This window comes from Marmota marmota, unplaced genomic scaffold, assembly GCF_001458135.2.
Source record: "Marmota marmota marmota unplaced genomic scaffold, marMar, whole genome shotgun sequence".
In the NCBI taxonomy this organism is placed as follows: Eukaryota; Metazoa; Chordata; class Mammalia; order Rodentia; family Sciuridae; genus Marmota; species Marmota marmota.
Genome location: NW_025999968.1, coordinates 21,389,720 through 21,404,472, shown reverse-complemented (window position 1 = coordinate 21,404,472; position 14,753 = coordinate 21,389,720). Strand labels below are relative to the sequence as shown.

At 33.4% G+C, this 14,753-nt stretch overlaps 1 protein-coding gene across 1 annotated transcript in view; it reads left to right on the top strand.

Annotated features, from left to right (window-relative positions):
• The window catches only part of Epha6 (EPH receptor A6), an 800,746-nt gene that overhangs the window by 644,457 nt on the left and 141,536 nt on the right, over nt 1-14,753 (top strand). The window contains exon 12 of the mRNA XM_048803856.1: nt 8,439-8,564. Within this exon, the coding sequence (XP_048659813.1) occupies nt 8,439-8,564 (126 nt within the window). The remainder of the gene's footprint in view (nt 1-8,438; nt 8,565-14,753) is intronic.

Sequence of the window (14,753 nt, the reverse complement as noted above, 5' to 3'; positions counted from 1 at the left end):
CTGTATGGGAGATGAGCTGAGTAACACGCACCTGTTTTATTGTTGCAATCTGTTGGAGAGTGGCGGTGGTTACTTCAGCTCTCCAAGATGGTGGCCGCTGGTTTCCTTGGTGGAGTTTCCGTTGTGGGGGATAGAGCTGTCCTGCTTCCTTCCCCGTCTGAAATCGCGAATTCAGCCCGGGGCTCTGTGAGTGCTCAGGCGGCAGGATTCCACAGAATCTGCAGGAATCTCCCTGCTTGCTGGTCGCTTCTCGGCGGCTCCCCGCTGTCTGTAGCCGCGGGGCGGGCCACGCGGATCAGTCAGCCCGGATCTCCGGTCGCACAGTTGGCTTGTGTATGAGACTCAATTACCAGACTTCGGTGCTGGAAATCCTTCCTCTAGGTTTCGGTGCACCCCCATTTTGCTGTAAGTTCCTAACAAGATAGTTTTTTGTCGTTCTAACTCGTTATTTACCTGCGCAGTGGCACGGTATACGGGGTGTGATGCACTCTATTCGCGGCCATCTTGGGACCACAAGATCTTTAATTGTATTTGGTGCTGAAGAATCTGGACTAAGTTTAGTTAGGAAAGTAAAGAAGAAAACACTAAATTAATTGTAGGGGTATTTCTAAAAATTTATAAAATGGACAAAATTCTAGAGTATATCTTTGCCTTTCCTGAAAAAAATGGTCACATCAAAAATTATTTGATTTCCTATTTTTTGTATGATAAATGCATGTCATAAGTAAAGAAAAAAAGTTTCAATAAACATTTACTGAATAAATAATTCAATGAATGAATAAAAATATGAATGAATGAGTTATTCATAGTTAGTTTTCACATTCAATAAAAAAAAATAGCTATTTTCTAGCCAAAGAAGGTAACTATTGGCCTAGGAAGAAATTGAGTGAGTACTTCCCTAAATTCCAGCAAGATAGCAGCCTACAAAAGAATTGGTCACTTTTTATTTAATTATATATTTTTTAATTAGTTTAATTATATATATAATTATATTATTTTTATTTAATTATATATGTATATATATAATTAAATAAGGTAATCAATTTTAATATATTTATATATTTAATCATATAATCACACACACATATATACATATATACACATATGTATATGTATATATGATTTTGGAGGATATATACATGTATCTCCACTTATTCAATTTGTATTTATTGGAAACTCCCTCTGTACATCTTTTGATCATAGTGATATGATCCCTGTTAAGGAGACAAGGTTGGACTCCCTGCTGGCCTAGAGCAAATCACAATGAAACAGTAATATTTTCTATACAGGTCAAGCAGCTTAATCTTTTCTAACATATATGCTACTCACTAAAGAGAGCCAAAATAAATCTCTATGGAGTACTAGATGCACTCTTCCTAGGCTTTGCCTTAAAATGGCAATTCTTATTTTTGTGGGTCTTTCTCTCTGGTGATGTAAGCTTAGTGATTCTTCCATCTCATCGACCATCACAGAAAACTAAGTAGCAATAGCTCAAACTTAATGGGTTTGTGGTTTCTTTTCTTTATTTCTGTTAGTGTAGGAGAGAACATATGATGCTAAAAGTTATCATAACCGAGAAATAGAAGTGAGAGACATGTTGAAAACCTCAGTTACATGAAGAACGAGGAAAGCCCATGTTTGACAAAGAAAGGGCAAATGAAAGTGTCATGGTAGAGAATCCTTCAAGGTTCAGGAGTAATCAGTCCTCAAGGAGAGCAGCCCTGTGTGCGGCGTTTGGTCAAACAAACTATTTTATCTTTGTACTATGCAGTTCTGCTTCTCCGAAGTACCATGGCTAATGCAAAACAGTTGCAGAATGGCTTCTGTGTGCAGATTCCAGAACTCAATGCTGTATACTTGAGGATGAAGAAGGGATCTTTCAGCCTACATCTTGGGAGCAAATCTTTACCCTCACACATCAGATACAGCACTAATTTCTAAGATATATATAGAACTCTAAAAGCTAAACACCCCCCGAAAAAAACAAATAACCCAATCAATAAATGGGCCAAGGACCTGAACAGACACTTCTCAGAAGAAGATATACAATCAATCAACAAATATATGAAAAAAATATTCATCATCGCTAGCAATTAGAGACATGCAAATAAAAACTACTCTAAGATTTCATCTCACTCCAGTCAGAATGGCAGCTATTATGAATATGAACAACAATAAGTGTTGGCGAGGATGTGGGGGAAAAGGCACACTCATACACTGCTGATGGGACTGCAAATTGGTGCAGCCAATATGGAAAGCAATATGGAGATTTCTTGGAAAATTGGGAATGGAACCACCATTTGACCCAGCTATCCCTCTCCTCGGTCTATACTCAAAGGACTTTAAAAAAGCATACTACAGAGACATGCCACATCAATGTTTATAGCAGCACAATTCACAATAGCTAAACTATGGAATCAACCTAGATGCCCTTCAATAGATAAATGGATATAAAAATATGGCATATATACACAATGGAATATTACTCAGCAATAAAAGAGAATAAAATCATGGCGCTTGCAGGTAAATGGATGGAGTTAGAGAAGATAATGATAAGTGAAGTCAGCCAATCCCAAAAAACCAAATGCCGAATGTTTTCTCTGATATAACGAGGCTGATTCATAGTGGGATCTGGGAAGGGAGCATGGGAGTAATAGACAAACTCTAGATAGGGCAGATGGGTGGGAGGGGAAGGGAGGGGTATGGGGTTAAAAATGATGATGGATGGTGGAATGTTATGGGCATTATTATCCAAAGTACACATATGAAGACACAAATTGGTGTGAATATACTTTTTATACAACCAGAGATATGAAAAAAAAAATAGAGAAGGGATCTCTCCTCTGAATGCATTCAGATTTAGTATTTAGCTCTCCAAGTCTTTGGTCACACCCCATTAGTAAATATTTTTGAGTCAAATTTGTCTACTACATACATATATATGTATAAGTCATATGTATGTACTACTTTATTGAATTTGTTGCATTTTGTGTTTAATATAAAACATGTTAAATATAAAATAAAAAATTTTGAAATAATATAATCTCATGTTAATAGTATAAAATTTTAAAATTTACAGTCTGATTTTAAGTTCAATTCATTTCAAAACTTGATTTCAAATAATTACTACATACAGGCAGATCATACATAAAATGCTAAATATTTATGGCCAGATGTGTTATGATACAAATGAAATTCTTAACTTCTAATACTATTCCCAAGGTTTTTTGTGGCCCTTCTTTTAACATCTGATAGATCATTCTTGCTTTTCATAATCTAGTTGATGAAGAATTCATTTTAAGAGTTGAAGAGATGGATATTCCATGTTCTCTTTGCTCACTTGTGCTTTATTATATATTTTCTAATATATATCCAAGGTTGAGAACTACTATGTAAGGAGCAAGGTGGCCTTCTAGGATCACTGTCTTGGAACAGGTAAAACAAGGCCTTGCTCTAATTGCTCAAGTCCTTGAAATAAATTGTTTACTTTATCCATTTTTTAGCCTTTTTTTTGTCACTGTTTTATTGGTTGAACAAGTCATCTCCAAAATTGTCTCATTACATACCTCTAACAATAAAAAATGTTTGAGCACCCTTCTCAGGAGGTATTATGATTACATTTTAGTTATAATTTACTTGTAAGAACTATTATTGATAATATATATAGTATATATACATATATATATATACAAAAATACACAAAAAAACAATGCTAAAGGATAAGATAAAGAATAAAAGTATAATTTCTAGTATTTTCTTTCTACTATTCATCTTCTATGTACTCTACTGCTCTACTTACCACCCCAATTTTGAAAACTCTGGTATAAAGTAAACTGATAGCTGAACAATCTATTATAGAGGAGAACCAAACATAGTAATGAGCAAATTAATCTTCTTACAGCACCTCAAACATGTCTCTCTCTCTCTCTCTCTCTCTCTCTCTCTCTCTCTATATATATATATATATATATATATATTTAATTATATATTTTTTAATTAGTTTAATTAGTTATATATGACAGCAGAATGTACTTTGATACATCATATATAATAGAGTATAATGTCTCATTCTTCCGGTTGTACATGGTGTAGAATAGTTATATATATATATATATATGAAGAGAGAGAGAGAGTAATAATGTCTGATTCATTCTACTATTCTTCTTACCCCCATACCTCCTGCCTTCCCTTTACTCCCCTGTACCTAACGTAATTCTACTCTTCCCTAGCACCCTCCACCCATTGTCATCCAGCCTTTATTTTTTGAGGATTGGATTATTTTACATATATTTTAGTTGTAGGTGAACACAATACCTTTGTTTTATTTATACATTTTTATGTGGTGCTGAGGATTGAGCCCAGTGTCTCACGGGTGCTAGTTAAGTGCTCTACCACTGAGGTACAACACCAGCCCTATGTTTATGTTTTAAGTTTTCAATTCTAAATTTTATCTAATTAAATCATTGTTTCCATTGGATACACATAGATCATAATTGTTACTTGCAACAAAGCAACATAATGAAAAACAATGTGAAGGAGCCATATCTCAGAAATTCCTATTGCGGGGATATTGCCCTTGTTATTAAACTTTTGGCATCCATGTTCAATTATTGATACATCTTCTTCAAAGAAGGGATTTCCTCTATTAGGGGTTTGTGTGCATATGTGGAGGGAAGGAGTTAGAAAATTTCACCTATTTTTATCTCTATTTCGTACCTAAAAAGGCTTCTCTTTAAAAAAAAAAAAAAACTGTTGGATTGTATTTATGGTAATTTGCTTTTGCTTTCTCATCACAAACAGCCCCAGGAAGTAGGATCACTTATCATTTTTATTTGTCAAATGAGGAAATTGAGGCACAAAGGGTTTCAGGTCATAGTTTATTACCTTTTACATGAATTCTTAGTGTTGCCTAATTTCCAATATAGATTTATTTCAGATTGCTCTAATAAACAAATGCAAAATGGGATTTTGTTTCTTAGAGTTTATGTCAGATATATTTTAACTATTTGAAGCTGGTTAACCTAAAGGCCAACTCATTATCAAATACAGTATCTCAGTAATCAGAATCCTCCTTTAATTGATCAAGTCAGATGTCAGAATACAAGCATTGTCAACTTCTACTTTTTTTCACACCCTAGTCTCATTAAGTGACCAATTAATAGAAGCTATTTTTAAAAATCATTCATTACTCTTGTACATACTTCTCAGTGGGTGCTACTAGCATTTGGAGAAAGAATTCTCATTTTGCAGCAAGTACATCACATCTTGCAATACCTTCAGCCCTCCATGTACTAAACACTAGTAATGCCTTTTCCAGGTCATAATTTTATGATGCTCTAGGATGAAGGTAATACCAAAGTTGAGAACCACTGTACCACTGAAGGACTCAAGACCACTAACAAACCAGACACTCAAGTATTGAGTTCGTAAATAACTTAATAAATACTTAATGAGTATAAATAAAAATAAATACCCATGGAAAGTGACATTTCTCTGGCTAAACTTTATAGACATTGCTTCTTCTTTAGCTTCAATATAATTGATTAATTAAATTCTATAATTTCTTTTAAAAAATAATAATCTAGTCATAGATGGTCAGCAACTTGAGCAATTGGAGAAACCAGACCTAAATTATTTCACACCAAATCCTTAAGCTTAATTTCTTATAGATGAAGGGATAAGGAAATTCCAACCAAAAAGAATTTCAGTTTTTCCTGAATGAATTGTGAAAACTTAGAGCTGTAGTGCTTCATGCTTTTTCTATTGACAGGACTGACCTTAAGATGAAAAATGATAAGGAGTTATTCTCACATAATACAATATCTCAGCTGAATATGTATTCTTGTACAGCAGTTTTTCTGTTTTGTTTTTCATCTGTAAAAAAAAAAAAAATGAGAGCTCCTGTTGGAAGACACACCGCAATAAATGAAAGACCTTCCTAACCATGGTAAAGAAGCATAACAAAGCCATGATGAATGATGCAGCAAGTTGAGGGAAGGGAAAGCTGCTATTAAACACGACAGGCTGTCACAACCACAGAAACAGTAATCAGAGTAATCATAGCAATAAAATAATGTTTGTATTTAGTTCCTTTCAAGGAGCTAAAATAATGGCATCTTTTCTAAGTTTGCAGTTTTTGATAACGTTAGCAAAAATAGCAAAAAACATAAAAATCTCTAAATGTGTAGCATATTAACATTATTTGGAGTTACTGTTCTACATACTTTTGTTGTTTTTCTTTAAACTTCCTTTAAGATTATTTTTATCCTTGCTTCTTTGTTCTGCATGACCAAATTATTCTTTTTCTTTATGATAATAATTTTTCTTTCTTTCTTTCTTTCTTTCTTTAACTCAGGGATACTTTACTACTGAGCCACATCCCCAACCCTTTTTTATTTATTTATTTATTTTTATTTAGAGATGGGGTCTTGCTAAGTTACTAGAGTCTTCCTGAATTTGTAAAGCTGGCCTTGAACTTGGGATGGGATTCTCCTGCCTCAGCCTCCTGAGCCTCTGTGATTACAGGCATGTGCCACTGTACCCAGCTATGATAATATTCTTGACACCAGCTCCCTAATTACTTGATTTTAATAAATCAAATATCAGATAAAATGGAATTATTTTATTTTTAAGAGCATATAATTAAAATCTGCATGTCTTGTAATTAATTATTTTCCTATTATAATGATAGCATTTCTATTATAACCTTATACATGCCATATAAATGTATGATAAGCTTACCTCCATCAGGTACTCAGCTAAAGCCTTCATTGGTTATGAGGTTTCCCCAGACAATGATGAAACATCACAATGTGGAAAATGCCTTATATGGGAGACACTGCACACTAGTTTTTGTATTCTGTGATAAATATTCCACACAGTTGCAGAGAGAAATTAGTTCCACTGTTTCTTCAAAGTTACCTCAGAGAACCTTCTGACCTACCCCTTGGTACTTTCACTACTTCTCTTAATGTTGAAGGGTTTCTAGCTCTGCCTGATAGGACCAGTTTACTATGAAATGTATGTATACAGTATGTCATTTTCTGTCTATGCTTTCTTTAATACAGTGTATAATATATGGTCACCACCTATTAAAATGTACAAACTTTTATACAAATACCTCTGAAGATCTAACAGATTCTGGCTTTTCTTTATCAAAGACTTTCTCTATAGAAGGAAGAGTGTGGTCTACTTGGTCCCCTTAGTTCTGACCTAAATTCAAAGATGCTCCAATATTAACTTATTTTGGGAAGAAAATTTTGGTTGAGAAACAGAGTAGTGTCTTCAACAAACCCAGGATTTTTTGCTAAATCTCACCCCAGCATACAATCTGTGATGGTGCTCAGCCCAATGGGCATTTCAGAGGGCCCAGATGAGATAGATGCCTTCCAATCATCAGTGTAATTTGCCTTCAGGGTCCTATTGTGATTATACCTTAGATTGGCCATCTCCATTATCAGTGCTGTCCTTTCACTGATATCACATATATATTCGATTTACTTCCGAGTGATTTCAACATCTTTCAACTCATTGAGATGCCAAATGATAATGTTATTATTTCAAAATGCAGTATTTCTAACTCATATTCAAAGGATATCCTAATCTTTCAAATAGGAAATGGTTCGCTGTTCATTTTCACTCTATAGTGGAGTTTGATCCTGTTGTTTGTCAGTAATGTGACATCACTTCCCGTGTCCAGGCCTCAGTTGTTCATTTGAATAATGAGAGTATTGGATGATCTCTAAAGTTCTTTTTAGCTCTAATATTCTTTTATTCCATGTTACATCATATAATTTTACGGATAAATTTCAAAACAGTTCACTATTTTTTTCATCTCACATAGCCCTCCTAAAAATGAAAAAGCATATGGTTCTACCTTTGCAAACTCTAATGTCTTGTCCCTGACAGAAAACAAACTAAGAATTGTGCATGTTGATTGTTTTATTCTTGTTTCAAAAACATTTGTGATTATCATATGAATAAAACTCCTCCTCATTTTAGACACTAATACTAATACACCTAAAGCAAAACGCTGTTCATTTTGAAACAGCATGGATCACAGATTCCATCATGGCTGTTTCTGAGTGTTTATAACGCATATGAGTATGAATTCTGCAAACAATATAAATGACTGACATTTGTGTCTACCTGGACATTGTGTAGCATGACTTTCCGTTCTAAATGTAGATTTAAAAATTTAACTTATCATTCTGATGCTAAGTTTCTAAACCCTGTTTAATTGTAATAAGAGCTTTATTTCCAAGAAACGAAGCTATTTTTAAATTTATGAGTAAATAATATGCATTACATTCCTTTCATTTCATACCTTCTTTATAATGTTTGATGTCTTTGTTGATTTTAGGTTTTATTTCAAGTGAATTATCAACCACTTTTTATACAGGCGACTTTGACTAATGCCAATTTTTATCTCTTAAAAGGATCCTTCCCGGCCATTGGGGTGGAGGCGTTCTGCCCCAGCTTCCTGAGGGCAGGGTTTTTAAATAGCATCCAGGCCCCGCATCCAGTGCCAGCGGGAGGATCTTTGCCCCCCAGGATTCCTGCTGGTAGGTATTTCAGGTGAAGTTTCTGCCACTGTGTATAGCAATAGGACTGTGCTAACAGGTGATAAACTTGCACTACAAAAATGAGTGTTTCTAAAATATGATGTAGAGAAGAAATGCAATTGTCTCTTTATAATGTACAACTATGCTTACAGTACCTAGTACTGTGAAAATAAAGAAAGTGGAAAGAGAATATGGACCTCAAATATCTGACCAGCCTAGTATTGCCTTTGGGGGAAAGTTTTGTTTTCATAAATAAGAAGTAGAATTCAGATCCTTAATCTATAACTCAAGAATGAAACAGGGGGACTGGGACTGGGGCTGGGGCTGGGGCTTAGTGGTAGAGCACTTGCCTGACATGCGTGAGGCAATGGGTTCTACCCTCAGTACCACATAAATCTAAAATAAAAGATATTGTGTCCATCTAAAACTAAAAAGTAAATATTAAAAAAAAAGAATGAAACAAGGATGGATTTAAGCCACTTGGCCAACTGGAATTGACCAGAAAAGAATTAAAGGATTAAATGTTCTTGACAGAAAGAGTCATTCCATATTTGTGTGAGTTTATAGATATTTAATTAAGGTTCCGTTTCACTAAAGAAAAATAATTTGAAGAAAGGCCAGAACATAGCAAATTTGGAAGAAATTTTTGAGAAAGGAAATTAAGGTTCAGTTCTCTCTAAAAATGGCATTCTAGTAAAGCCACAAAGCAAAATATAGGATATTAAGCATTTTTAAATACAATTTCATTGTTTAGCAAAATACTTTGTGGGTTATCTACAGTATAACTATTATCACAAATTGTTTTTTCCTGTCACTTAATAAAATACCCAGCTGCCTTCTGTCATTGTTTCTGAATGATGCAGATCTACTATATGTTTTATGTATCTTCATAAGACAAAATAGATTGATTCTTCAGGTTTTTATCATAATTCTTGTGTTTTATCATAATTAATATTACAAATTCTGGTAATGACCTCAGTATATTCAAGAGGGCTATCCCGGACAATAATGTGATTAAAAACATCTGGAAAGCCTGAAAAAATTGATAAAAATAAATATCCCAGCATGCACATTTCTTCTTTTTTTTCTTAGAATAATTTTACATAACAAAACCTAAGACTATTACACTGTGTTTGTTTTTCCTTTCAATTGCACTGATGTATTTAAAACATATAAACATCAATAAACTATACATATGCTTTGATATAATTTGGTTTTATTATTGGAAAATTTACTGACATGGTTGGAAACTAGGAACCAAAATTAGGTGAACTAAAAGATTAGCAATTTTAATTATAATGGGTATTACGCCAACTTCTTTTTTCTTAAAAACAAATATGGTATCATAGAAATATTTTTATATTGTTGCAAAGTATTGGTGGGGAAAATCTATAAACTGAGAGCTCAGAATTAACTAATATAAAAGGCAGCTTTCATAAAAATATAATTAATATCTCAGTGATTAGAACTGAGGAGATGAACAGTTGATGTGTAGTTTAATGACATTAACCCTTAATGTCAATGACAAATCAGTGACTTTAGATATGTCAATGACTTTAGATATATTTGGCAGAAATGACATTATGAAGTTTAGTGGTGAATTGAATTATTCAACATTACTGGTTTAGAAAAAGGTGGAGGGAGCCTGTCATTTAGCCTGGGAATGATAGAAGAAAATGATCTTTCCACAGCACAAACACAGAAACAACTTTCCAGAGAGGGATCTCAAAAATCACCCTAACACTCTGTTCTTCTAGGCTTTATGCCAAATTAGCCTCCAGGTTTCATGGGAGGAAAAAAAACTCTACTCGGTTTACATGACTTATATACAAATCAGGTGTAACAAAATTGCTTCATAAAAAATTTATAGTTATAAACTTGTTCCTGTTCCTTCAAACTGATATTACCTCACTTTTTCTAGTTTGTATCACTTTGATAAGTGATCCCTGTATACTTTGTCTTTTACTTTTCTGTAAGCTGTTATATAGTTGTAAAGTTAATTTTTATCTTCTCCATTCAACTGTAGCTTATTTTTATAGAATTTCTTTCATAATTTTATGTGAAGAGGAATGCAGCATTAAACATGGGAAGATTTTGTTGTTATGTAGTTTTAAAACCCTAAAGTATTTTTTTTGCCATCTGAGAACTTAATGGATACCCCTTCAGGTCAAGAACATCAATTTGAAGGCAAGAAGCAATTCTTCCCATGGCCAACATCACCATACTTAAAATAGTCAGCCGAAGGCTGATGCCTACTGGGCAATTAATTTACCTTCTACATTGATTATATGTCACAGTATTTTGAGAGTCTCAAAATATTCCCCATGTTAATCAAGGAATTATCAACTGTTCTAATGATAATGCTAATTTAGTTCCCAGTTACTTAACCACATTCAAATGAAATGCATGACCATGTCTTATATAAAATAATTCCTTTGCTTCTTGTCACACTGTGCTATCAAAACACAATATTTCTATAGTACTTTTTTTACACTAACTGCAGTAATAAGATAATCAGTGAATCATGAGATCCAGGAAGCAGCTAAGCCTGAAATCAGCATTTATGTAACAGAAGTCAATTGTCACAAATTTCTACAAAGATCATAGTAAAGTGTTACTTTTCTTAGTTTCAGATATATATATAAAAAAAAAACTCCAGGAAGTATTGCTGAAGGTTGAATAACAAGAAAACAGGAAAATTCTATGTGCAATTTAGATATAGATAATTTCTGAAACAAATTTATTATTAAAGATCTCCCTCATATTTCCTCTTTGTGGTTAATTCTGGCAGTGCTTTAGTTGTTGAGGGAAGGTTCTTCTGAAGCATCTTCTCAGTTTGCCAGCCTGTGCATTAAGTGCAAGGCTATAAATATAATAACCCTTTGAAATTTTTTAAATATAGTTGTAGTGGACACAATATCTTTATCTATGGATCTATCTATCTATCTATCTATTTATGTTGTGCTAAGAATCAAATCCAGTGCCTCACACATGATAGGCAAGTGCTCTACCACTAAGCCACCACCCCAGCCCTCCTTTTGACATTTAAATATGAGCTTCCCTCCACTGTATGACTAGTGTTAGGTTCAAAGGAAATACCAAAGATGAAGTGAGACTCCTTCGCTGCTTACTCTGAATCTAATAATAGGACAAATATGAACTCATGGGAATTGAAAAACTAGATTTGCAATTACTGAGTATAAGATTAATAAATATTATTTATTTACCCTCTGGAAAGAGGGGCAAAAGCTTTTCATATCCTCACTATTGTCCCCTGCCTAGACATGTTAGGAAAAGGATTCATAATCCAGTTTTCTATAAAACAATAACATGTCCAACTGTAATATCATTTCTATAGCAAAGGACTTACAGTCCTGAGACTATATTAAAATGTCTTCACAGTCCATTAACAATGGTTATCAATATTTTCCTTTCCATATTTCATGTGAAATCCTATCTAATCTGGAGTCAGGGCAAATATTGCATGCACTATTAACTAGTCCAGAATTTTCTTTTTCAGAAAGTTTATGGTTTGGATGTTAGAAATAGACCAGGAATTATAAATAAGTTTGAAGCTGTAGGAAGTGTAGAATCTGGTGAATATAATATTATCAAGTTTTGATGCATACAAAGAACTGAAAAATAGAACAAAACTATTTACAACTAGGTGACAAACTTTGAAGGAATATACATTAAATTAGGGAAATTGGCATGAACTCAATATATCAAGGGAAATCAACAGTGAAGAAGTAAATACATTTTAAATACAATCAAACTCAGTTCAGAAAAATCAAAGTAAGCCATTTCATTTATTCATATCTTCAAGCATCCTAAAAAGTTAGTAACTTTGTTTTAGATCCACAATTTGACATTTCCAAACAAATTACTTCTGACAAAAAAAAAAAAATCTCTTGGCCATAGTTCTTCCAATAATGATTATTTGTTGAACATATTTCTATAGTTTATATAAAAATTTGCTTTAGAGTCATTAAAAGAAAAAAAAAAAGAAAAGAGACCCTTTTCTTCAATGGATACGTGTATGTGCTATACATTTTATAGTTAAGGATGTTGCCATTACCCTGGATGAAGTATGTGAATGTGTTTGTGGATACCTACCTTAAACCAATAGTTAATTGTGAAGGAAATTGGAAACACTAGATTAAATGTTCAAAGTAAAATCCTGAATAAACCATTCAAATGTTTTATAGTAAAAAGAAATTCCTTTATCTGGATACTAACTCCTAGCTTCTTTATTTCTTGGCATTTACATGATTTCAACCCCCAGTGCAGACATACTCCATGCCCATCTGCATGGCTCTCCCTAGATAATTCTCTTTCTCTAAAGTTTTTGCAGCTGCAGACTTTAGAAGAAACCCTTCAGAATGACAACTATTAAAAAAAAATTAAAAAAAAAAAAGCCTAAGATGGGGACTCTGAGGCAGGTCTGGGCAGGAGACCAAGATTACTTACTGCTATTTCAGGAAGGGAGAGAGGCATAGAGAAGATAGGGTCACCGACAGAATGACAAACACAACTAAAAACTTTCTCACAGTTTATGAGTTTAAGGACTCCTGTGGACAGATAGTCCTGATAGGGTGGTACAGGTCATAAATTCAGATTCCTTTCAGATTGTACTTTGTTTCTTAGCCAAAAAATAAGACTCTTTGTTGTCTAAAGGACCAAGTGAAAAGTTGGTGATTTTTTTAAAACTCCCTCCTCAATCCCAACTTTGAAAATCAAATGGAGACTGTAGACTCTTCCCCCAAGAAAATGGAATACGGTCGTGCATGTAAATGTTTTTGTACAATTTCAGGAGGTCTCTAAATACCCTGAAGTCCATAAATGAAGAAACCCTGTTTCTTAAGAACTCAATGTTCTGAATATAAAGTTATGCTTCACTGACATAAGTGAGCATTATCATCTTTATGCAAGACTGACAGTGCATTTTAAAAAAAAGAAAAGAAAACAGCTGCAGGATGAATTTCATAGCAGGTTATTGAACATTTACAAAGTGAATTTCTTTCTTTTTTCTTTTTTTTATCCTGCCAGAAAGACATGAAAATCTTAAAGGAGCCTTTAAATAATCTTTTAGTAGTTCTTTTTACTTCTCTATTCAGCAGCTTTAGATAGTTTTAGCCTTTGACTTTAGCTAAGCCTTCTTATTAACATAACTGCTTCTTCCATCTCATTATCATTTGAATAAGTATGAATCTAAAAAATATGAATCATATGAGTGTGTGTTTATATTCTCATGGAGAACATATTAAGCCCCTACAGATTGTTATGTTTTATTATTACACATTTATTTTGGTCCTATTCAAAGAAATAGTCAACACTTTTATGATTCATCCAAGAATCATTTTCTTCTCATAAAGAAAAATCATAAAATCTTAACCAGTTTCATAATTTAGCTGAATCTCTCTGTGAGTCAGTATTTAATCTTGGTGTTGACTGGGTAAGTGTTCTTTATTCAGTGTTTTCACCTTGATTCAAAATATGATAAGGAGCCAGCTACTCTGATGCCACTTCGCCTCCAAGGAATGACCCCACAGGGTGGCATGCCTGCCATTAAAGGCTGCTGGGCCACTTAAAAGCATAAGTGAGACAGACTGGCCCTGTTATAAACCTTGTCTGCTCTCAGTCCTCATTTATTTGTTTTATAGGACATAGTCTTTTCATGAGTCTAGTCACAGAGGTCTTAGAGTACATTTAATAAAATTGAACTTGTGTAAAAAATAAAATTAGACACCTTTTAAGAGCTTCAGAAAAGAATTAAAAATAAATAGTAATTTGGAGAGAAAAAGTATGTAATGATTTAATTGAATCGTATATAGGATTCATTTAGCAAATGTTTTTTCCATTATAATTAAAATTTCATGACAAATGAACTATGTAACTAAGATACATTAAGTATATCCTGTCCAAAGGTTTGTTTTATTTTTAAATTTTCTGATCTTTTTTTTTTTTTATAATGAATGATACAGAAGACCAGACATTATTTTTTTCACTTATGTGGCTGTAAGACACTTTTGTAGCCAGAAGTAAAGTTTAGCATTTGGATCACTATTGGGAAACATGATAGTTTCAATAAAAGCTTAGGGACTCTTAAAATATACTGGGTGCAACAGCTCCCCCAGTGTTGTCTCCAGGGGTTTTGCAAAAATGTATCACCCTGTTGCTCTTAAATTT